Here is a 24,146-nt window from a genome sequence, read left to right as displayed (position 1 = left end):
TCTTAACGCTTTATCCAATTCGGGGCCAATTCAGGATCCAGATCCATCTCTGCAAGAGACAGACAGGAAACACCCTGGACAGTACGCCAGTTTATCTCAGGCACACATAGACACATTCACATCAGGGACATTTTTCTCAGAAGCCAGTTAACCTATTGTTGTGTGGTTGGACTGTTGAGGAAACCTCTAAAACACAAAACACCCCTAAAACACAACCCAATATTAGCTGGTTGGGTGTAACAATGATTAAAAAAATATAAGCATAACCATTGCAGCAAGACAGAAACTGTAATCCCAAACCAAAAATTGATGTAGAAACTACCGTCATTAAGATATGCACCTGCACATTGTATATATTACTAAATGCAATACCATGAGTTACTGCAGGTAAACACGCCTATTTTGTTATGTAGAAATGACGTTAATCCTTTGTTTATAAAAGCAAGTATAAGTTTTGCCTTCCCACCTGCTGATTGAGAAAGAGAAGACTTTAGTCTGAAGTCAGACGACAAGTAATGTATTCAATGTCTTATTATACAAAATATTATTCTATACTGTAACTATTGTTAAGGTCTGACATAAATGATGTTGAAATTAAGTGTTACACTTTTTTTGTCTCTTTGCAGATACAGCTCTGGAAAAGTGTGATGGCTTCAGCTTTGGGCTGGACTCTTGCAGCATTTTTGCTAATGGACACTATGGCCTTCTTTCCTGTTCCAATCCCACTTGTAGTCAAATCAACAACTCATGCAGACGTCACACGGAGAGCCATCCTGCGCAAGACAGCTGAGGTCTGCAGGGACCTGGCCCAGGCACAAGGCAGAGACTTCATCCTGCTGGTGAGGACACACATTGTTTTGTTTCTGATATATATGATCATCAAGTTTCTTAAAATTTGTGGCGCACTATATGACAGATACTGTATAACAGTGGAAAATCTAAAATATATTGTTAGTGTTTTCATAAGTTGAACATTGTTTCTCTAAATACTTCCATCCATCCTTTCTTTAAGTTTTAACACACAGTTTAGGGCGCGGGGGAGCTTGAGCCTATCCCCGCAAGCAATAGTGCAAGCAATAGTCCCTGGACAAGACAGTTCATCACAGGGCAGACACACAGATGCACACTCACGCCAGGGCCAATTCCTAGAAGCCTATTAACCTACCAATATGTTTCTGACAGTGGGAGGAAACTGAAGCACCTGGCAAAAACCTACAAGATCATGGAGAGAACATCAGTTCACGTTATTACACATTTTACCGCACGCAAATAGATTATGTTAATAGTATCCAGAATCACCTTTTAAAACTGCCAGGTGGAGCTAATAAAGCTTAACCTCTCATGTACAGCATTTGAGCTGTCACCACTGCTGAGGGACAATCTTTATTCAATTATGAATTTAAATTGTATACTCTTTAGACTTTTAAATTAAACTGTGTAATACATCATTAAACATTAAAAAGTTGGTATATTTTATGAAGGCAAGATTGCTCAGTTGGACAAAAGTACACAACTTACAACCTTTATCATAAATATTTTAATTATGCAGAAATATTTTATGCATCAAAATAAGATATTACTAATAGTATTTTCTAATAAATTACCTTGGACAAGTTGTAAACTCAAAGTATTACTCTGGTCCACTGAATTTCCGATTCTCCATGCCTTTCACTTGCTCATAAACAATATTAATTTAGGAACATAAATATATTAAGTAAACTGTACTGTATATGGCTGGTATAAGTAGTTTAAAGAAATAATACACACCAGTATTTCATTTCTCCCTAAACATTTTAAACATCGAAGTCTTACATGTGGTTATTTCGGAAATGTTTTTACATGCTCCTTCTGACCATATTACTGTATGTTTATATACTTTGTGAGAAAGGTAATAGTTTTAAGCTTTTCTGCGAATACGCTCGTTATCGGAGTAAACAAAAGCATACTTTTAGAATTTGATTAATAGGGAGTATAATATGGAATCGCGTATCTACACAAATTAATAACGATATAATTATATTCATGTACTGTAGCACAAACAGTAGTATAAGACTTTCTATTGATATGTGTATGGCTGTTTCATTGCTTACTACAGATGCAGTCATTCTAAGTACACGGCACAGACATGTACCGCGGGTAATTGGCTACGGCCTCGTGCATCGTGATGCGCAATGACACAAAATACCGCGGTACGTGATTGGTTGACTGACAGGGGCACTCATGGTGTATTGGTCGGTCATAGAAAGATTTAAATGTCTTTAATGTGCCCGTTTAAGTATTGAATATTTATATGGAATTTTACCACTGAAGGGAAATCTTAGTAGCTGAGCATAAAAAGAATAGGAGCATACTATAACGTGGGTGAAGGCCATAAACGGTATTAATTTTGGAACATAAACATACAGTATTACAGTAATGTGAAATAACGTGTATAAAAAGTGGTAGTTTAAGCTTTTCTGCGAATACGCTCCATACCAGAGCAAACTTAAACATACAGTATATGGCTGGTCTCGGTTCTTACACACCAGTATTCCATTTCTCCCTAAACATTTTAAGCATCGAAGTCTTTAACTAATGCGATACCGGAGTCAACAAGCATACTTTTAGAATTTGATTAATAGGGAATATAATATGGAATCACGTATCTAAAGAAGTTAATAACGATATAATTATATTCATGTACCGCAACACAAGAATAGTACACTTTGTACAATGTCTGTTGATACTGTTTCTGTAGGGGTTTCTCATCATGTGACCTTGCCATTGGCTCTGTGGTCTAGATTCCAGACTTATACATCACACGTTGGGTGTTTGAATCCAGCTAAAACAATTATTTTTTTTAACAAACATTTATTTGAAAAAATAAAATAGGGTTAGTGTCAGGGTTACTGTCAAACTTTAAATCAACAATTGATTTAAGGACGATCTGTCAAAGTGCAATGAAATACAATATTGTTGTTGTTGTTATTGTTGTTTTTATCCTGTAAAGAAGCCACCTTTAAAGGCGCTATATAAAGTCGCTAATTCTTATGGAATGTGTTTTCTTTCCATGGAATAAACCTATTACTTGATTCTTATGGATGCCCGGTTCTGCACTCAAAATGCAATTTAGAGCTTTCTGGCAAGAGGAGACACCCAAATTAATAATGTAACATGCTACTGTTTGTGCATGAATATAGTTATACTGCTACAGTATTTCCTTAGATACGCGATTCCATGTTTTTTTTTGGAATACCTGGCGGAACCGGGCATCCATAAGAATCAAGTAATAGGTTTATACCATGCTGAAAAAAAGAAGAAAGCAAACACCTTCCATAAGAATCAGCGTTTTTATATCGGGCCTTTAAAGGTGGCTTCTCAAAACGTTTTACAGGAAAAAAACAACAATAACAAGAACAATAATACTGTATTTCATTGCACTTTGACAGATCATCCTTAAATCAATTGTTGATTTAAAGTTTGATAGTAACCCTAACACTAACCCTATTTTATTTTTTCAAATAAATGTTTGTTAAAAATAATTGCTCCAGCTGGATTCAAACACCCACTGTGCGGTGTATAAGTCTGGAACCTAGACCACAGCACCACTGGCAAGGGCACATGACAAGGGTTGAAAAAGCCCTACAGAAACAGTATCAACAGACATTGTAGAGTGTGTTGCGGTACATGAATATAATTATATCATTATTATTTTCTTTATAATAATAATAATGTTTCTTTATTAGCCCTATACAATTTCTTGCATTAGGAATGCATCTTTTCACATACCCCAGCTTTTTTTTCTCCATGGAGACAAAGACACAGGGAGAGAAGCTTGGGGTCAGAGCGCAGGGTCTACCATTGTACGGCACCCCTGGAGCAGTTAGGGTTAAGGGCCTTGCTCAGGGGCCCAATGGAGTAGGATTCCTCTGCCAGCCGTGGGATTTGAACCAGCAACCTTCCAGTCACAGGCACAGATCCCTAGCCACAGAGATTGGCTAGATACGCAATTCCATATTATATTCTCTTTTAATCAAATTGTAAAAGTATGCTTGTTGACTCCGGTATCGAGCGTATTCACAGAAAAGCTTAAAACGTTTTATACACGTTATTTCACGTTAGTTAAAGACTTCGATGCTTAAAATGTTTAGGGAGAAATGGAATACTGGTGTGTATTTTTTCTTTAAAGTACCGAGACCAGCCATATACTGTATGTTTTGTTCCAAAATTAATATCGTTTATGGCCTTCACACACATTACAGTATGCTCCTATTCTTTTTATGCTCAGGTACTAAGATTTCCCTTCAGTGGTAAAATTCCATATAAATATTCAATACTTAAACGGGCACAGTAAAGACATTAAATATACATATACATACTGTATACAGTACAGTTTGCATACAGTAATATGTTTATGTTCCTAAATCAATCTCTTTTATGAGCATGTGAAAGGCATGGTGAATCTGAGATTCTCAAAAATTACTGTACTTTGCATGAGTGGAAACAAATGCGTGATTGCAAAATGCTGTGGTGTTACTTTTACAAAGACAGTCAATGAAAAAAAGAATGTGGACCAGGGCAATACTTTGAGTTTATAGCTTGTCCAAGGTCATTCATTATTAATACGATTAGTTATATCTACGTTAAAGACTTTGATGGCAACAGCTCAAACATGAGGGTTGAGCTTTATTAGCTCCACCTTGCAGAAATTCCGGATACTATAATTTTGCTTGCGGTACCACGTGGTATTATGAGGTACTATGAGAGAATTTACGGTAACTCGCGGTAGGCTGCGTCAAGCGCACTGCAAAATAATGCGGTATCGCCTGCTTGTTTTGAATGGCTGCATCTGTATGTTGCTGTGTCTGTGGTGTGATGGCTTAAGTAACTGACTTATAAGACTGAGATTGGGTGTTCAAATCCAGTTATTGCCATAAGTTTTCTTTTAACAAATAAACATTTCTTTTAAAAATTAAAATGGCAAATATTATGGACACTATATTGACTTTTTTTATATTTCTAAATATCACAACATGTTCGTACTATATGTACACAGAGGTACTACAGGGTGTAGGGCGCAAACTCACGTCAGCCCTAAAAGCCCTACATTAATGTAGTGCATTACATTATGCATACGCCCGGCTGGGGTACGCGGTGAGGGACAGGACAGGAATGGTAGTGGTCAGGGCAGGGATAAGGAAAGCCGCTGACCAGTGCAGCTGACCCACTGTGAAACAGGCGTACAGTCTGGGGAGATCGCCCCATTTCCATGTAAATAGTTCCCTGGTTTTGTACCCCTGTGTGTTGCTCTCTCTCTTTTCTCTCTCTCTCGCTCTCTCTGGCGCTCTCTCTCAATTCAGGCTGTCGTTAATAGTCCTGGGGATAGGAAGTGTGTTGGGGTGGTAGAGAAGCACCAAAGGAATGCGATTGTTACGGCGGGAGTTCCTGATTGAGTTGATGGTCAGAGGGGTGTTTGTGGCTCGGGCAATGGCCCTGTCAAAAACACTGCTGGGGTATCCTCTGTTGATGAAAAAGGAGTACATTTTGAGGGCTTGGTTCTGGAAGTTGATGTTGTCGCTGCATAATCGTCGTAGCCGAAGGAACTGCGAAAAAGGGAGAGAGTTTTTAGTGTGTTTGGGGTGAAATGAGCTACACAGGAGATAGCTGTGTGAATCCGTGGGTTTGTAATAAACCGAAGTGGAGAGTCGGGGGTAGATGATGGAGAAGTTGATGTCTAGAAATGGAAGAGTGGTGGAAGTTAGTGAAATGATGCAGAAAGCACTCAAGCTGGTCGTTGGAGCATGTGGCGGCACCGACGCAGTCATCAATGTATCGCTTGTAGAGGTCAGGGACATAACCAGTGTAGGAAGCGAAGAAGAGTTCTTCTACCCAGCCGACAAAAATATTGGCATAGCTTGGTCACATTCTGGTGCCCATGGCAACTCCACTCACCTGTTGGTAAGAAAAGGTTATTGAATGAGAATGCATTCAGTGTGAGGACCAATTCTGCAAGGCTACCGGGGTGTGGGTGGGTGGATCAAGTACTGTGCGTTTGTCCAGCATGTGCTTGAGGGCAGTAAGGCCGTCATTATGGGGAATGACAGTGTAAAGAGATGTGATGTCTATGGTAAAAATGTAGCATTCGGGGCCCTGAAATTGGAAATCATTAAAAAGTTGGAGCGCATGGTTGGTGTCCTTGATGTATGAGGGAAGACCTTCATGTCTCATGAGGCTGTCGAGAAAGGCTGAGATGTAAGTAGTCGGACAGTTGCATCCTGATACGATGGAGCGTCCAGGGGTGTTCGGTTTGTGGATTCTGGGCAGGAGGTAAAACTAAGATACCTGCGGATGTTCAATGATGAGACAGTTCGCCTCCTGGAGGAGTTCCTTACTGCTCCTTACAGGGAGATGATGGATACCACTTTCTTTTGGTAGTCAGTGGTAGGGTTCTGTTGGAGTGGGAGGTAGGCAGAAGTGTCAGTTAGTTGTCTAGAGACTTAAGATATACAGATGCAGCCATTCAAAATGGGTGAGGTATTTCGCGGCATACCCCGGTGGGCGTGTCACAGTATCACGCAGTATCACGCGGTATCACGTGTGTCACGTGACTAACTATCCGGCGTCGCCTTGTAAAACCGCCAGGGGGAGCTTAACCTCTCATGTACAGCATTTGAGCCTTTAATTTGGAACTGTGTATTACAGCATGTTAATCATCAGTCATTAAAATGTTGGTATATATTATGAAAGCAAGATTGCTCAGTTGGACAGAAGTACACAACCTACCTTTATCAGAAATATTTATGCATCAAAGCCTTTACTGAAGATATTACTAATAGTATTAATAATGGATGACTTTGGACAAGCTGTATACTCAAAGTATAATTTCTTTAGCACATTTGTACAAGCACTTGGAATCTGTCCAAGCCATACTTTGTCAGGCATTTTGTTTTACTTCAACGGGGCATAAAAACTTCCTTGCTTTTAACAGGGCGTTTCATAATTTCTAGCTACGAAAATGATTTAAAATGCGACACCTATCATTCAACTAGAGCTTAAAATATCACAAGGAAAAATACACACCGGTATTCCATTTCTCCCTAAACATTGTAAGCTTCGAAGTCTTTAACTAACGTGAAACCGGAGTCAACAAGCATACTTTTAGAATTTGATTAAAAGGGAATATAATATGGAATCGCATATCTCAATAATTTAATAACGGTATGATTATATCCGTGTACTGCGGCAGAGCTATGTAGGGCTGTTTCGCCTGCCTGATCATGTGAGCTCTCTTGTAGCCTACTGGTCTAGGTGCGTGACCACCAGCTGGTAGGTTGGGTGTTTGAATCCAGCTGGTACTGGACTTTTCATTTTTATTTATTTATTTTTTAATCGCGTAACATAAACATATTACCGTATGCAAACTGTACTGTATACAGTATGTATATGTATATTTAATGTCTTAACTGTGCCCGTTTAATTGAATTTAAAAAAAATATTTAACACGAACATTAAGCTGCTTACATCTTCCGCCTGAGAACAGTCACCCGTTGCTACCCAACGCAGAATGGTGATTGGCTGACACCATCTGACACCCCTCTGATTGGAGAAAAAAGACGTGCTGGTGTGCTATACCAGGAAGAGGATTTCTTTCCATTCAAAACGTGTATTTTAAAAGTTTAAGAAGTAAAAACCTTACAGCGTACACAGATTTCTAAACTGATCAGGATCGTTATCTTTGTCTTATGCATAATAATGTTCACCGCTCTGTCCAGCAAATTAATAATAAACTTTATTTTATATAGCGTTTTAAACGAATAAGAAATTAGATTGCTCATAAACCTAATCACTTGCTTTTTCTTTTTATTTAGGCTCAGATTTAAACTATAGATCGTATTATTAATAACCATAATAACAACCAACCAACAAAAACAACCATATAAACATAATGGTGGTGCTGGACCTTCCAGTTTTATTTATTTATTTTTTAATCGCGTAACATAAACATATTACCGTATGCAAACTGTACTGTATACAATATGTATATGTATATTTAATGTCTTAACTGTGCCCGTTTAAGTATTGAATATTCATATCTAATTTTACCACTGAAGGGAAATCTTAACATAAACATACAGTATATGGCTGGTCTCGGTACTTTAAAGAAAACAATACGCACCAGTATTCCATTTCTCCCTAAACATTGTAAGCTTCGAATGAAACCACTAAATAAAGACATAAATATAGAAATCTTAAGATTTGTTTTATTTAATGTTGGTAGCAGGATGAACTGTCAGAGTGTATATTTTGTCGCAAAGTTGCTACAAGATGTTAACAGTGAAAAAGGTATTTAGAAATGAGTTATTTCAAGATGAAAAAGAAAACATACACGAAACATGGTTTCATTACGACCAGAATCGTTCTTGAGATATTTTTAACTTGATTTACAGTATTTGAGAGGTATGTCTTAACACCGATACTACAGTGCTTAAGTACTGCTCACGTATATGTTTCTAGGTTTATATTATGCATTTCATACGGTCAAATTACTTTTGAGCAACTAATAAGAAGCGCGAAACGGTATGCGTTTTACTTTCGTTTTGTGCTGGGACCCGTGGATTGATTAGAGATATCAAGTACATACAAGTCATTTTTTAAATGTTGTAGTTCGTCTTGAAAAAATGTTACGAGTACATCATCTATCAACAATTACACAGGTTCTGTTTCCATATTGCGGATTTTGGTTAGGTACAGTATTATCAAATCCACTGGCGCTGTGTGTTACTTTACTGAGTCCCAATCTGTGATTGAAACCTGTAAAACCGGTTTAATTCGTCACAGCCAGCACTCTTCAGGTGTGAGGGTCTTCTGCTCAGAATGAAACGCTAAAATGTTTGTGTATATTCTAATGGTAGTGGGGGCAGGGTGTGTGGGAACAGGTTTGTTCTTCACACCTGAAACATTTTCTCTGAAAGGATTTTCTTCGAAGTTTAACCGATCTTGTTACAGCATGTTACAGTTTACTATTATTAACCATATTAATTTTAAGTGCTTAATGTAAAATCTTGTAAAAATATATTTTCATTGTTCAAATATACATTAATATACATTAAGTCTGACTATCATATAATAAGTTAAATACAAAACTAAAGAAAAAATAGGGTTAAATATAATTCAAAATATTTTGCTAACAATGTTAACTGTTTATGAATAATAAAATGTATTAACTAAGGAGTAGGATGGCACAGTTGTTAGTATGTTTTTTGTTTTGTTTCTTTTTCATAAATACAACAGTAGTACCTGATGTCTCAGTGGCTTTCAAAATTAAATTATGCATGCAAACCTGTGAACTAGAAAGATAACTAAGATTTTAATACTAATTAAATGACCGCGGGCACTTCCCACCCCCCCCCCCCCTACATTCTCAGAGTAGAACAGACTAACCTTCTAATGAAAGACGGTCCACCCCCCACGGACAGGAAAAGTGCCCACAGGCACTTAAACTTAATATGGTCAGTAACGGTAAACAGTAACATGGTAAGAAGGAGCACGTACAAACGTTTTCGAAATAACCACATGTAAGACTCTGATCCTAAAAATGTTTAGGGAGAAAGTGGAATACTGGTGTGCTTCCAGAAGAATCAGTATGGCTCAGAGATTAAATAAAACTTCACAGACATTAACGAAGAGCATAACGCGTGTACTGTATACACTGCAAGTACAACCCAACTCTCTGCAGGAGTGCTGGCTGTGAAGAATTGAACCGGTTTCACGGGTATTTTCAAAGTAGGAGGCGAGATTTCCAGCGAAAGACACCCCCCCCCCCTCAAAAACCCAGTAAATACAGTACTTACTAGTTAAAGGCTAGGCTCTCGACTACGGCGAAAGGAACCCTTCTTTCATTAGAAGACAATGAACATATTTTAGCCCTGAATGAATTAATAGCAAACATGGTTTACATAAAAGACATTTTTCCAAGAAAGTTTAGCCTTTGTCACTAATGAAACCACTAAATAAAGACATAAATAGAAAAATCTTAAGATTTTTAAAATACATGACTTTGCTAAAATTTATTTGAAAATAAAAACAATTACAACCGCCAGGGGAGAGAGAGAACAGGGGAGGGATGTTGGTTTTGCATAAGGGGCGGGGCTATGGAAATTAGGTCTGTTTGGGAATGTGTAGTTACATGTTCTGGCTGTTTGTGAATTATCGTTGTTGAGTATGGAGTGTTGAGGTATTGATTTTGTGTAATGCTTTATGTTGAAAATTGAGGTGGATTTTGTTTATGATAAACAGGATAAACTGGGATGGGAGGAAGGTTTGGTTTTGCATAAGGGGCGGGATTATGATAATTGGATGACTTTGCGAGTGTAAAATGGTTTGATTATTTGATTTTGTATTGTGGTTGTTATCTATGTTTTTGGTTGGTATTATGTTTATATGGTTGTTTTTGTTGGTTGGTTGTTATTATGGTTATTAATAATACGATCTATAGTTGAAATCTGAGCCTAAATAAAAAGAAAAAGCAAGTGATTAGGTTTATGAGCAATCTAATTACTTATTCGTTTAAAAAGCTATATAAAATAAAGTTTATTATTAATTTGCTGGACAGAGCGGTGAACATTATTATGCATGAGACAAAGATAACGATCCTGATCAGTTTAGAAATCTGTGTACGCTGTAAGGTTTTTACTTCTTAAACTTTTAAAATACACGTTTTGAATGGAAAGAATCCTCTTCCTGGTATAGCACACCAGCACGTCTTTTTTCTCCAATCAGAGGGGTGTCAGATGGTGTCAGCCAATCACCATTCTGCGTTGGGTAGCAACGGGTGACTGTTCTCAGGCGGAAGATGTAAGCAGCTTAATGTTCGTGTTAAATATTTTTTTTAAATTCAATTAAACGGGCACAGTTAAGACATTAAATATACATATACATACTGTATACAGTACAGTTTGCATACGGTAATATGTTTATGTCACGCGATTAAAAAATAAATAAATAAAAATGAAAAGTCCAGTACCAGCTGGATTCGAACACCCAACCTACCAGCTGGTGGTCACGCACCTAGACCAGTAGGCTACAAGAGAGCTCACATGATCAGGCAGGCGAAACAGCCCTACATAGCTCTGCCGCAGTACACGGATATAATCATACCGTTATTAAATTATTGAGATACGCGATTCCATATTATATTCCCTTTTAATCAAATTCTAAAAGTATGCTTGTTGACTCCGGTATCACGTTAGTTAAAGACTTCGAAGCTTACAATGTTTAGGGAGAAATGGAATACTGGTGCGTATTTTTTTCTTTAAAGTACCAAGACCAGCCATATACTGTATGTTTACGTTCCAAAATTAATATCGTTTATGGCCTTCACACGCGTTACAGTATGCTCCTATTCTTTTTATGCTCAGCTACTAAGATTTCCCTTCAGTGGTAAAATTCAATATCTACAACGGGCACAGTAAAGACGTTTACAGTACAGTAAGTCTTTCTACGACAGACCAACGGACCACGAGTGCCCCTGTCGGTCAACCAATCACGCACCGCGGTATCGCGTGTCATCTTACCTGCGGTATCTGTACTGCGGTGTCTTTACCGCGCACTTTGAATGGCTGCATCTGTATAGGTCCTTACGCCACACCATACAACGCCTCCTTTGTCCGCTGGTTTGATGACGATATCATCTCTGTTGCAGAGAGACTGGAGCGCCTGAGTCATTTAGGTCTACCTGTACTCTATTAATATTTGTATTTATACATTTTAGATGCTCTTATATTTTTCTGTTCACGTGAGTCGCTTCTTGATTTACTTTAATCAAGTCACTAATGTCTAGCCAGTCCAGCTGGCTAAACATACTCACATACTCTTATTTGGAAACACGCAGTCACACACTGAATTCTTTCACCTACACACACGCATACATACACAGGCCGGCACACCAATTAATAAAAACAAATGTACACATCTATAGTGTTTTTGAATTAAATTTGAAAATTGTTGGATCATGTCTTGTATTTCACGAACATTTTAGTTATAATTTTTTATTATAGTTTTAGTGTAAACGCGGTATACATTTTACTTGTATCTATATGTATCTATTTTAACACCTGTGTAACTTTTAATAAACACAGCATCATGTATTCCATTAAGTTTTTATTTTCAACAAGCAATGTTTGTTACTTCCAATCAGGTTGCAATCCATTTTTTTTAACTTATCTTATTTTTGAGCACGTTCTAAGCTATTGTGTGCTGTATTATTATTTCTCGCCTCACCAGGGTTATGCGGTGGAAGGCAAAAAGTTATTCTTCACATTTATACTCCAGTTCTTTCTTCCATCACCCATCCAAACTGTCCTCTCCACACCTCACATTCTTCTCCGTCATCGCTACATCTTGCAGCCCGTCACTCCCTGTTTTTTTTACCCTTTTTGTGAGTCGCACAACCCCTTCTTTTAACTTAGCCTTTTTTAAAGTTTTTTTACTTCTTTTCTTGACTTAGCACTGCTAAACAACATTCGTATGAATTCCCTTTCCATATTCTCATAACTTAACAACACTACTATTACCATTCTGTTTTATTTCGATCTTAATACACAACATATTTTTCCATGTTCCCTTTACCATCTTTTCTTTAGTCCTTATAATACTCCTCCTTAAGTGGTCTAGAACTGACCCTGTTTTATCTGGACTAGACACCATCTCCAGATCTATCAGTGCTGCCAGCAGAGCTGCCGGCACACTTACAAATACCCTTGTGAAGCAGTCAATCAGTGAATATGAGTCTGATGTTAGCATACAGGGCCAACTCCTTGCTTACCACACAGCTCAGCAGTCACTGGTGATTAAACTGCTACCACAACTGGTCTATACTCATATTATTAACAATATAAACCTAATAATATCAACTTTAGCTTCCTTAGGGGTGCCTGCCCAGACTCAGAGGGAATCTTGCTAGCACAATACTGTAGCTCAGCTCACCTTGTTCCATTTAGGGACTTTGCCTCACCCCAGGGGGAATGTGCCCTGGTTTAGAGACCTGCCCCGAGCTCAGAGGAACCATGTCTTGTCTTGGTTTCGAAACCAAGACAAGGAATCATGTCTTGTCTCAGTTTAGGGATTTTGCCCTGAATCCTACAGAGACATGTCCTTACTCTTTTCCCTATAAACGATTCTTAATATTCTCAGTTTCCGGTCCTTCCCTTACAGCAACCTAATTGGGTGGTAACATAACAAATATACTCACCCTGTGTGCCGTCCGGGAATCCTTGCTGACTTCGCCAACTGTTAAGGGAAATTCTTCATCAGAGGAGCAGGACACAGTCTTCTGCAGATTCAATTTAATTCAGCTCAATAAGTCCTACAACGCGCGCTGGGTCTGTTCTGTAGAGCAGACCCAGTGTGCGTTGTCGGACTTATTGAGCTCAATAAAACTGAATCTGCACAAGACTGTGCCTTGCTCCTCTGATGAAGAATTTCCCACAACAGATGCATTATGCTCCTCTTCTTTTTATGCTCAGCTGCTACAATTTCCCTTTAGTTGTAAAATTCCATATAAATATTCAATACTAAGCGGATTAAAATGTGCACAGTAAAGAGATTAAATGATTAAATCTTTTCACTACCGACCACAAGTGCCCCTGTCAATCATTTTCGCCAGCCAATCACGTATTGTGGTATGCCACGTTGGCTTGTTGGTAGTTGCATGCGGTACGGGTTTGTACCGCAAAGTTTGAATGCATTCAAAATGGGTGGGGTATTTTGCAGTATACCCTGGTGGGTGTGTCGCATCAAAACGCAGTATCACGCGGTATATAGCGTCATTTGACGTCATGCCGGAAAGTATCCAGAATCACCTTGTAAAACCGCCAGGAGGAGCCAATAAAGCTTAACCTCTCATGTACAGCATTTGAGCTTTTAAAATTAAACTGTGTATTACAGCATGTTAATCATCAGTCATTAAAAAGTTGGTATATTTTATGAAAGCAAGATTGCTCAGTTGGACAAAAGTACACAACCTACCTTTATCAGAAATATTTATGCATCAAAGCCTTTACCGAAGATGTTACTAATAGTATTAATAATGAATGACTTTGAACAAGCTGTAAACTCAAAGTATTACGCTGGTCCACATTCTTTCTAACGAATTTCTTTCTTTAAACGAAAATACTTTTAGTTTTTTCTTTGATAAACACCACAGAATTTCGTAGATCTAACTAACGAGGACAGGACATTAGCTAGCCAATACAATAAAGGAATGACTTTTTTTGTTAATTTCTTTAGCACATTTGTACAAGCACTAGTTTGTCAGGCATTTTCTTTTACTGCAACGGACATAAAAACTCCCTTAACAGAGCGTTTCATAATTTCAAACTATGAAAATTATTTAAACTGCGACACTTATCATTCAACCGGAGCTCAAAATATCACAAGGATCCTCAAGAGCACATCAAAGACTGTATTAAAAGATACTTGTATCAGATACATGAGAATCCAAACTTTTTTATCAACGCTTTCTTTTCCGTATACCAGATATTCTGGAACCACTTCAGAAGGGTGTCAGTCAGTCAGATTCCAGGAATCGGTACTTTAAAGAAAAAATACACAACGGTATTCCATTTCTCCCTTAACATTTTAAGCATTGAAGTCTTTAACTAACATGTGAAATAGCGTGTAAAAAAGTGGTAGTTTTAAGCTTTTCTGCTAATATAATATGGAATCGCGTATCTAAAGAAATTAATAACGATATGATTGTATTTGTGTACCACGACAGGGCTGTGTAGGGCTGTTTCGCCTCTCTTTGCATGTGACTTCCCTAGTTCCCTACTGGTCTACATGCCTGATTACTAAACCTGCAGGTTGTGTGTTCAAATCCAGCTGGTGCTGTGAATTTACTTTTAACAAACATTTCTTTAAAAAAATAGAATAGCAATATTATGGACAATTAATCGACTTTTATATTTCTAAATATCACAACATGATCGAATTTAAGTCATTTTAATAACAATGAATAGTCACCTAGGCATTACAATATAAACATTTATATTGATTTAAATCGCGTTTTGATTTAAATCGCAAACGCGTGTTTAAATATATGTGTCTTTTTATTCGCAATCAGACAAATGCAACATAAATTGATATTTTTGTCTTCTAAGTATCTTAATAAACTTTCAGCATAGCTTTCTCCCCGTTTAGATTTATTTTTCTTGGGATCTTGAGATCAAACGTGGAAAGATTAGATTGTAATCTTTTTTATTTTTTAAATGCATTTTAGAAAAGTGTAATCTATACTAAAAAGCTGTACACCACCTGCTATAAAGATACATATTGTAATACTTTCGGGTTTGGATAGGACAGACACAAGAACTCAGACTTGCGGAGTTGAAGTTAAAGCCTTGATTTTATATATCACCTTTAAAAGTGGCATCTCAAAGTAAAGTAAAACCCAACACTGATTGTACCCATCTGTCATGCTAATAAAGCACCTTGAATTTAATTGAATTGAGAGAGGGGGGCGGAGAGCGAGCGAGAGAACACAGCCAGGACAGACAGGCAAATAAGATACACTCCACAGACATTCACAACAGTGACATATCATAAAACGTTTGCACATATAGTTAAATTATTACTTGTTTTTCAGGAAGTTAAAAAAACACTTGAATTACTTATCCAGTCTCTCTAAATCAAATTATTTTTCAAGCAATGCAACTAATGTCGGGAAACATGTTTTTTTTAATCCAACATTGACAGCCACATCTTAAATCTTGTCAGTCAGCTCTTTTTTCTCTATTTGAACTGTGACGACAACTTGGGATAACAAGTGGTCTCAAAGTCACCGAGCTCACAGAGCTTCAACAACAGATGACAATTTCCTTAGTCCTTCCTTAGTCTTCCTGAAATTGTCAGATTAAGAGTGAATAAAAGCATTTTATTAAAACCTGTTTGCGTTTGTTTGGGAGCTATATTTTGTATTTTTCATATGTAAGATATAATGATGTGTTCCTGCTTACACATCGCACGACTTTAAAAGCTAGAAAAACAGGTTTCGATTCACATTATCTGGCGAGCCTTGTATTGTCAAAGGAAAATTCTATTCTACTCTGAGAATGTAGGGGGAGGAAGAATGCCCATGGTCTTTTCACTTACTGCAATATTATGGACACTCAATTGACTTTAAAAAAACAACAACTTTTTTTTGACAGCTGGTACAGCACCCCACCGCGCCCACGCGCCAGCATTATATTCTCATGTACAGGTAGAATATGTTCATTGTCTTCCAATGAAAGAAGGGTTCCTTTCGCTGTAGTCGGGAGACATTAGAAGCTTGCCACGTCCGGACTGTTACACCAACGCATTAGCATGTTAAAGCGATTTCATTGAGGAGCCTAGCTTTCTTAACTAGTAAGTACTGTACTTATTGGGTTTTGGAGGGGGGGAGGTGTCTTTCGCTGGAATCCTGCCCCCTTCTACTTTGAAAATACCTGTGGAACAGGTTTAATTCGTCGCATCCAGCACTCCCGCAGAGAGGGTGGTTGTACTTGCAGAGCATCGGTATAGATGGGAAAGCCAGAGCCGACCGCTACGCCGCCCCCATGTTCGGGGTGCTTATCATTCTCAGTGCATAACAAGGAAGATTAATAAACATAAACATAATCTCATGGTTAAATAGTCAAGTCTAGCCATGTGTGAGTCTAGTCTCACAGAGCTTCAACAGGAGATGACAACTTGTGAGTTTGATTAAGAATGAATAAAAGCATTTCATTAATAACGCGTTTGCGTTTGTCTGGGTGCTGACAAAGTAAAAAACAATTACTTTTTGACAATGAAGAACTGTGTGTGTGTCTCTCTCTCTGCTGGCGTTTGTAATCATTTTTATTTTTAAATACATTTTAGCAAAGTAATGTACCATAAAAGTATTGTGAGACATATTTGGGTTAACATGTTCAGTGTTCGGTGTGTGGTAATTTGTTTGGTGCGAGTGAAGTTTTATTTCCCTCTCTGACCCAGGGAAAAGTGTGGTGTGGACGGCTGAGGAGAGAATGCAGGCTCGTGCTGTGTCCGTTATTCTTTTTGTCTTTTTGAGCCAGGGAAAGCTCTGTTGTCCTTCACATGAATGCCTGAATCATTGTACCGAACCCAGGATTTTACAGTATTTTTTCTTTATAATACCAATAACAGCAACATGCAGTTTACATAATATGTTGATGTTCCAAAATTAATATCGTTTATGACCTTTATGACCTTCGTTATGCTCTTCGTTAATGTCTAAGCCGGAACACATCATTATATCTCATTTTGTATTTCTTTAAAAAAACAATTGTTTGCCCAGCCTCACAGTATTGTTGTTATTGTTTTTATCCTGTAAAGAGCTTTGAGGGCCACCTTTAAAGGCGCCATATACAATAAAGTTCATTATTATTACTATTGTTAATTTGCTGGACAGAGAGGTGATCATTATTACGCAGAAGAAAAGGTAACGATTTACGTTGCATTGTGCATTGTGTTGCTGTAATACAGTTTTAAATAATTAAAATGTTTAAACAGTATCAGCTTTATTTATGGGTTTTAAATAAAGGTGATTTAAACGCGATTTAAATCAATATAAATGTTTATATTGAATAGGTGACTATTCATTGTTTTTAAAATGACTTAAATTTGATCATGTTGTGATATTTAGAAATATAAATTTGTTTGGTGCGAGTGAAGTTTTATTTAATCTTTGACCCAGGGAAACGTTTTATTTTTTCAAAGAAATGTTTGTTAAAAAAAAGTCATGGCTTCAGGTGGATTCAAACATGCAACATGTGATGTGGGAGACAGGAACCTAACCCACAGCACCACCAGCAAGATCACGTAAGGAGTGTTGAAAATGCCCTACAAACATTATCAACAGACACTGTACACCGTGTACTATTCTTGTGTTGCGATACATGAATATAATTATATCGTTATTAATTTCTTTAGATACGCGATTTCATATTATATTCCCTTTTAATCAAATTCTAAAAGTATGTTTGTTGACTCCGGTATCAAGTTAGTTAAAGACTTCGATGCTTAAAGTGTTGAGGGAGAATTAGAATACTGGTGTGTATTTTTTCTTTAAAGTACTGAGACCAGACATATACTATATGTTTATGTTCCAAAATTAATATAGTTTTTGGCCTTCACACGCGTTACAGTATGCTCCTATTCTTTTTATGCTCAACTACTAAGATTTCCCTTCAGTGGTAAAATTCCATATAAATATTCAATACTAAAACGGGCACAGTAAAGACATTTAAATCTTTCTACAACTGACCAATGGACCACAGGTGCCCCTGTCGGTCAACCAATCACATACTGTGGTATTTTGCTTCAATGCTTGCGAGGCCATAGCCAATTACCTCCTATACGTGTCTGTACTGCACATTTTGAATGGCTGCATCTGTAACAAAGTCTAGAATTCTAACCAGGACGTCAGCACTGCGAGACAGCAATGCAAACCACAGTGCCACTGTGCTGCCCATCTTTTACAAGTTTTTTTTATGTATGCTGCATAACAAAACATGCAGATTTAGTGCATAACTTAGTACAGAAGCTGTAAACTAACAAGTACCGTAAATTAAAAAATTTAAATAGGCAAACACTTCACTAGGAAAGGAATGTTTAATGTGCTTCTTTGTTCCTGGCACAGTGGGATTTCAGTTTTTAAAAAAAGCCATCACAACTTTAGAAGGCATAAATATACACAAAATACACAGTCTACTGTATAATTTACAAATCATTTGAGTATGTGTGAGTGTGATTAAACTATTAAAAAACCAAGATCTTTTTTTGGGAAAAGAAGTGTCTCCCATTCTCATTTTAAATGCATTTCTGTGTAGTTTTCACTTATTTTCTCTGGTTTGGGTTTTGCTGTTCATTTAGAAAAAGTCCACTATGTTGACTTTGTGAATGCTTTTGAACATTTCAAATTTTATATAAAGTTCCCTTGTAGTCCTCAAGACTAAATAAGGCCCACCTTCTCATCCTGTCAGTGCAGGATATTCCTTTCACTACTGAAATATTCATAAGTAGCCTCTTCTAGTTCAGTGCTCAGCTTTTATTTATTTACTTACTTATAGGTAATTTATACTACCTGCATGTCAACCTCTGCACTTGTTAATTGAACTAATGTGGTATAATTGCAAACTTGACTAGTTTACTATCATAGAATCAAGATCATTTATATACATTACATTAGGAAGAGCAGTGGTCCTACTACAGATCCCTGCCATGCTCCACTAATTACATCACCCTGATATGAATATTTACTCCTCATCTATAGTCTTTATTTCCTATAAATTAACCCAATCCCAAACCAATTAGAGAATTTCCCTGAATGTCTGTAATATGATGATTAAGAGGAACTTTATCAAAAGCCTTCTAAAAATCTAAATATATCACATAATTTGCTCTGTGTGTATCCATTGTTGTAATTGCTTATTTAAAGACCTCTAACAAGTTATTTTCAAAATCCATGATGACTGTTCCCTAAGGTTTTATTTCCATATAGGCAATCCTGTAGTTATAATGATTGTTTTTATAATCTTAAATGTAATTCAAGCTACAATATATGTATTTGTCAAATATTGACCTGGTGGGTTTTGTTGCAGATTCATATCAATTCAGGCTCTTGATTCCTGAATATGACTGCTATATCTGTTTTATATATAGTGCTACCCTCGTTCTTTTCTGTCTTTCCTGTTTTCAGCAATTCAGCTTGTATTTGCTGATGTTACATTAGTTTCAATTGTTTTCAGTTAGTCATGATTCTGTGATCCCAGTCATTTTATAATTAAGTGCTAATTTGGTAGCTTCTTCCTTTTGGAAGGTCTTTGGCTTCTCCCCTCCCTTCCTATGGACTTACCCACAGAATGATCTTGAGCCTGATTGTGACGTAACTGTGTCGTGTACAACACCTTCTCCAAATCATGCAGATGTCCTGTGGAGCAACCCACTTACTACAAATTCAAAATGTGACTATTTGATTTTACTGTCATCTGCGTAATACAGTAACATTGTGAAAAGAAGCATGGAGCCACAGCTAGCCAGCTTCTCTGTGTCATTGACCAATCAGTGACAACACATTGAGTCGATGCTCACCACTGGCTGTATTTAGTTTTCTAATTCATGTTGTGAATTTGTACTTTGGAACCTATAGCCTCTTATATTGCATTAATTTTCATGGGAAAAAATCTAGAATATCGATTAATACAATATTTAAATTTAACTGTGATACACATTAAAATACCACCCTGGTTAATGTATGTCATAGTATTTAATGTTAGGGTGTGTTTTTACTCAGTTCGTGCTAACAAATAAGTCCTCATGCCTGCATCTCTGAAAAATCTGAGATTTGTTATTACTCGTGGCTCTAAAAAGGCTATAACAACCGTGAACCACTCTCTCAAGGAGAGATAAGAGTTGCACAGACATGGCCATAAAACCATTTGGCCAACATACCTTAAAAACATCCATATATATATCTATCTTATGTAACACAAACACCATGTTTTGCCATTCTATTGATATGAAATAAAGAAATCACATGGTTATACCAAAAAGAGACATTACCAACTGCATTAAACCTCAAGAAACAAGGGATGTCTGAGCAAATACCCGTAGATATCACTTGTTTGGTCTTAAATTACACTTTATAATTAAACAGAGGAAAAAGTCAGAATTCTGATTGCAACAAGCATTATTAGAAGGATTCAGAATCAGAAAACACATTATTCTGATCCATCCACATCAGTTGAGGGTCCCAGTTAGGAAAATCAAGTCACCCCTCTTAGTTGCAAAATGGGACACAACCCCTTCCATTTAATTGTGTAGCAAATCAGTATTTTGACCTGATTAAATAGCATCCTTCGTTCCATATTGATAAAAGACTGTATGAAGTACTGGCTGAATTGCCACATCATATATTTCAAATTAAAATACAATATTAGGCATCATAATTATTCCAGGATGAAGTGAACCATGTTTATTTGTATCAAAAGAATAGGCAGAATTGTAATTATCAAACTTGTAAGTATCACTCAGAAGAAGTTGAGCTTTCCCAAATATTGGACATTTTATAATGTCTCCTCAGATAGAAGCAATACAAATTCCTGAAGAAGAGATATGCAAGATGCAGATCTGAATTAGCCAACCAGAGCCCTGGCAGGCAAGACATTGGAATATCTTTGTCAGAGGTTAATACACAGGGCAAGCCACGAACCACACCTGGGAAGTTAGGCCCAGGAAGTTAGGCCCATGAGGTCTCTGGATGTTAAGCTCAAGAAGACTGGACATCATGACCCAAGAAAGCCAGTATACAAAGGCAACTGGACCAGGGAAGCAATTCAGAATATCAGTAATAGGAACATACCAAGGTCTCTTAATTCCACACCTCTTTCCATAAGCCTTTGCTTGTATTAATTTTATTTCAAATAAACTTACCTAATTTAATAAACCTAAGCAGTCCTGATTTGAATTCACACAGATCAACCTCACCACTATCTTGAATTCGGGGTGTTAAGCATTGTGTTAATTACCACAATAATCTGGTCATGTTTTCAGAGGATATGGTTGTAAGCATCCTCTCACAAGGCACCAATAAATGTAGTTGTTTGTGCATTTACTGGGACAATTATTAATTGTAGCACTAAGTCACAAAATGATTTTTTGATGGCTATTAGAATCAACCTTGTGGGATAACTCAACGCACATACACGGATACTAATACACGAGAATGCATTTATTAATACATAACGTGCATATAAACATAACAGATCTTATCGTGAGGGTTACCAGAATACAAAAGGTATATATTAAATCACGAAGAGTTACAAACCAAGAGGGACATACATTCAGTATACCATTCATTTATACCATTTTGTAAATGAACTTGGTTTCAACTTCTACACTAGATACTCAAAAGCAAGTACATCATTCATAGGAATTAAATTGATATCAACTCAGGTTGAGGTAACAATTGAATTCTCGAGCTGTAATGCAGAAGGTTGAATACTCATCCAATCTGGTGGATTCCGATCTCCTGTTGACAGATCTGGCAGCTGACGGTGTGGGAGAGAGAGGGAGAGATTTCTGCTGCGACGTGCTGCTGATGCTCTCTGAAGACCGGCTAGTTACTTCTGGCTTTACTAGCGAGTTTGTGCATAGGAGAAAAGTAACTACGGGTCCAAGCAGGTCACACTCTTTAGACAGGAAGAAGACCGGTTCATTCCTGATGTAGCGCTAGTCCTGAATACTGATTCAACAGTCCACAGTTCCGACCATAGTTCACTTGTTGATGAGCTTTCGTGGTGGGTTCACAAGGTTTGCTGCTGGGCTAACCTCGGGCGGATCCTTTGGTTACGCACTGGCAACCTCCGTTCTCAACTCTTAGAACAAAGGAAAATCCTGGCACTCGGACACACTGGCCGTTACGTGATTGTCTGAGCTGAGTCTGAGGATGTCCAGGAGGAGCTGAGTCTGAGAATGTCCAGGAGGCGCTCTGAGGAAGCCCTGTGCTGCCTGTTTTACCTGGAGGAACTACGGTCGTTCATTGGTTGAAAGTTTCACGGACATTCAAGACCCGCGTGGGGTTAATCTGCCTTACCAGTTCCTGATTGACTGATGATGAGTAACAATGCACTTTGACCTTAGAGTTGTAAACAACTTGGGATGAGACTCTCCCAGACAGTAAGGTGCCAGAGATGACCATCTATTAGGGTTGCTGGAGAATCTCAGCATTGGGAGTTGTACCTTATCAGGACACTCTATCAGCTAGAAAAACACCTTAGATGTGAACCAAATGGAATGGCCTCTCTGTATCCAGCACCACTGAGATGAAGGAGAGAGGGATTGGCTAGGGAGCAGCAAACTTAATAACTGTACTTTAATAAGCCTTGCCGCTACATGGTCATATAAGGGTTGGTTTGATGATTATCACTAGATTACAGGACCTGTAGAACCTGTTTTATACCTGCTCTTGGTGTTTCAGAATCTCAGGACACATGGGTTCAGAATAATTTGATGACAATTTTATGTCCTGGGCATGCATGGGAATTTCTAGAACTCACTCTTCTGTTTTTGTTGTGAAGTTACTTTGTTTCATGATGTGCAGCAGCACAAGAATTCAGAAGTTTACAAAAACTTTTTTTGTCTTCTTTTGAAGATTAAAGTATTCTCTGTAATAGTGGTACGAAGTAGGCAGTCGGCACAAAGTGGAAAGTCTTATATTAATTTCCACATTAAGGTTCAACTGGGCATCATTTAACATAAAAAATAAGTCAGAATATCCCAAGAATAGGCAAGAAATCCAAGTGTCTGCAGTAATGGCTTGACAAAGTATCAATTTTTTTCACAAAGAGTTGGATGAGCTCAATGAGCTGCAAGCTTCATGCACAGTAGTTAATGTGATTGATTTACAGTCACTTGAATTCACTGGGTTACACACAAAGCATGTTATTGTTCTAATATGAATGACTACAGACCAGTGGCACTGACATCATACCTAATGAAAACTCTGGAAAGGCTTGTACTGGACCACCTGTGGTGTCGCCGGGGGGAAAACAGGTGTAAAAGAGAAGTAACTCACACCACACTGATCTTCTTTGTTCTTCATCCGTATGTTTCCCAAATCCGTTCCATGATCTGTTGCCAGTACCCTTAAATGATCCAAATTTCCGAGCCCGTATGTCCACACTAATCCGTACCGTATCCAAGTCGTAATCTGTAAATCTTTGTCATATGCCGTATCCAATAGTCCATTATTCTTTAATTCCTTCCAGCACAATCCTAAACCTCTCCTTCCTCCAAAATGCTTTCACCTTATCGGCTTCCGTGCTGGCTCATCGCTTCTGGGGCATTTATATCCTGTTTCCTGATGTAGTTCAGCTGTGTCTCATTGTTTCGCTGCATAGGCCTTTTCCAATAGCGGGTCAGGTGGTTATCCTGGGTGGCCATCTTGCCCAAGTCTATATAGAGTATTTTCAGTGTTTCGTTCCGGAAATACTGGTTATAAATGACCCTTCCCCGGGTCCTCTTACACACCTCAGAACCCTGGTGAGTACAGCACTGGACCCCCTGGAGTTCCATTCCTGTTTACCTCTTACACCTCTGACTTCAGGTACAACTCATGTCATCTGCAGAAG

The 24,146-nt window shown here is 37.8% G+C and overlaps 1 protein-coding gene across 1 annotated transcript in view; it reads left to right on the top strand.

Annotated features, from left to right (window-relative positions):
• Positions 1-378: 378 nt before the first annotated feature.
• LOC148647994 (von Willebrand factor A domain-containing protein 7-like) overlaps positions 379-24,146 on the top strand; it is a 123,270-nt gene continuing 99,502 nt past the window's right edge. The window contains exons 1-2 of the mRNA XM_088607468.1: positions 379-512; positions 627-839. Of these exons, the coding sequence (XP_088463594.1) occupies positions 648-839 (192 nt within the window). The 5' untranslated portion in view covers positions 379-512; positions 627-647. The remainder of the gene's footprint in view (positions 513-626; positions 840-24,146) is intronic.

This window comes from Lepisosteus platostomus, chromosome 15 (assembly GCF_059453375.1).
Source record: "Lepisosteus platostomus isolate fLepPlt1 chromosome 15, fLepPlt1.hap1, whole genome shotgun sequence".
Taxonomy (NCBI): domain Eukaryota; kingdom Metazoa; phylum Chordata; class Actinopteri; order Semionotiformes; family Lepisosteidae; genus Lepisosteus; species Lepisosteus platostomus.
The sequence above is the reverse complement of the archived record's forward strand: the minus strand, read 5'-3'. Positions and strand labels throughout refer to the sequence as shown.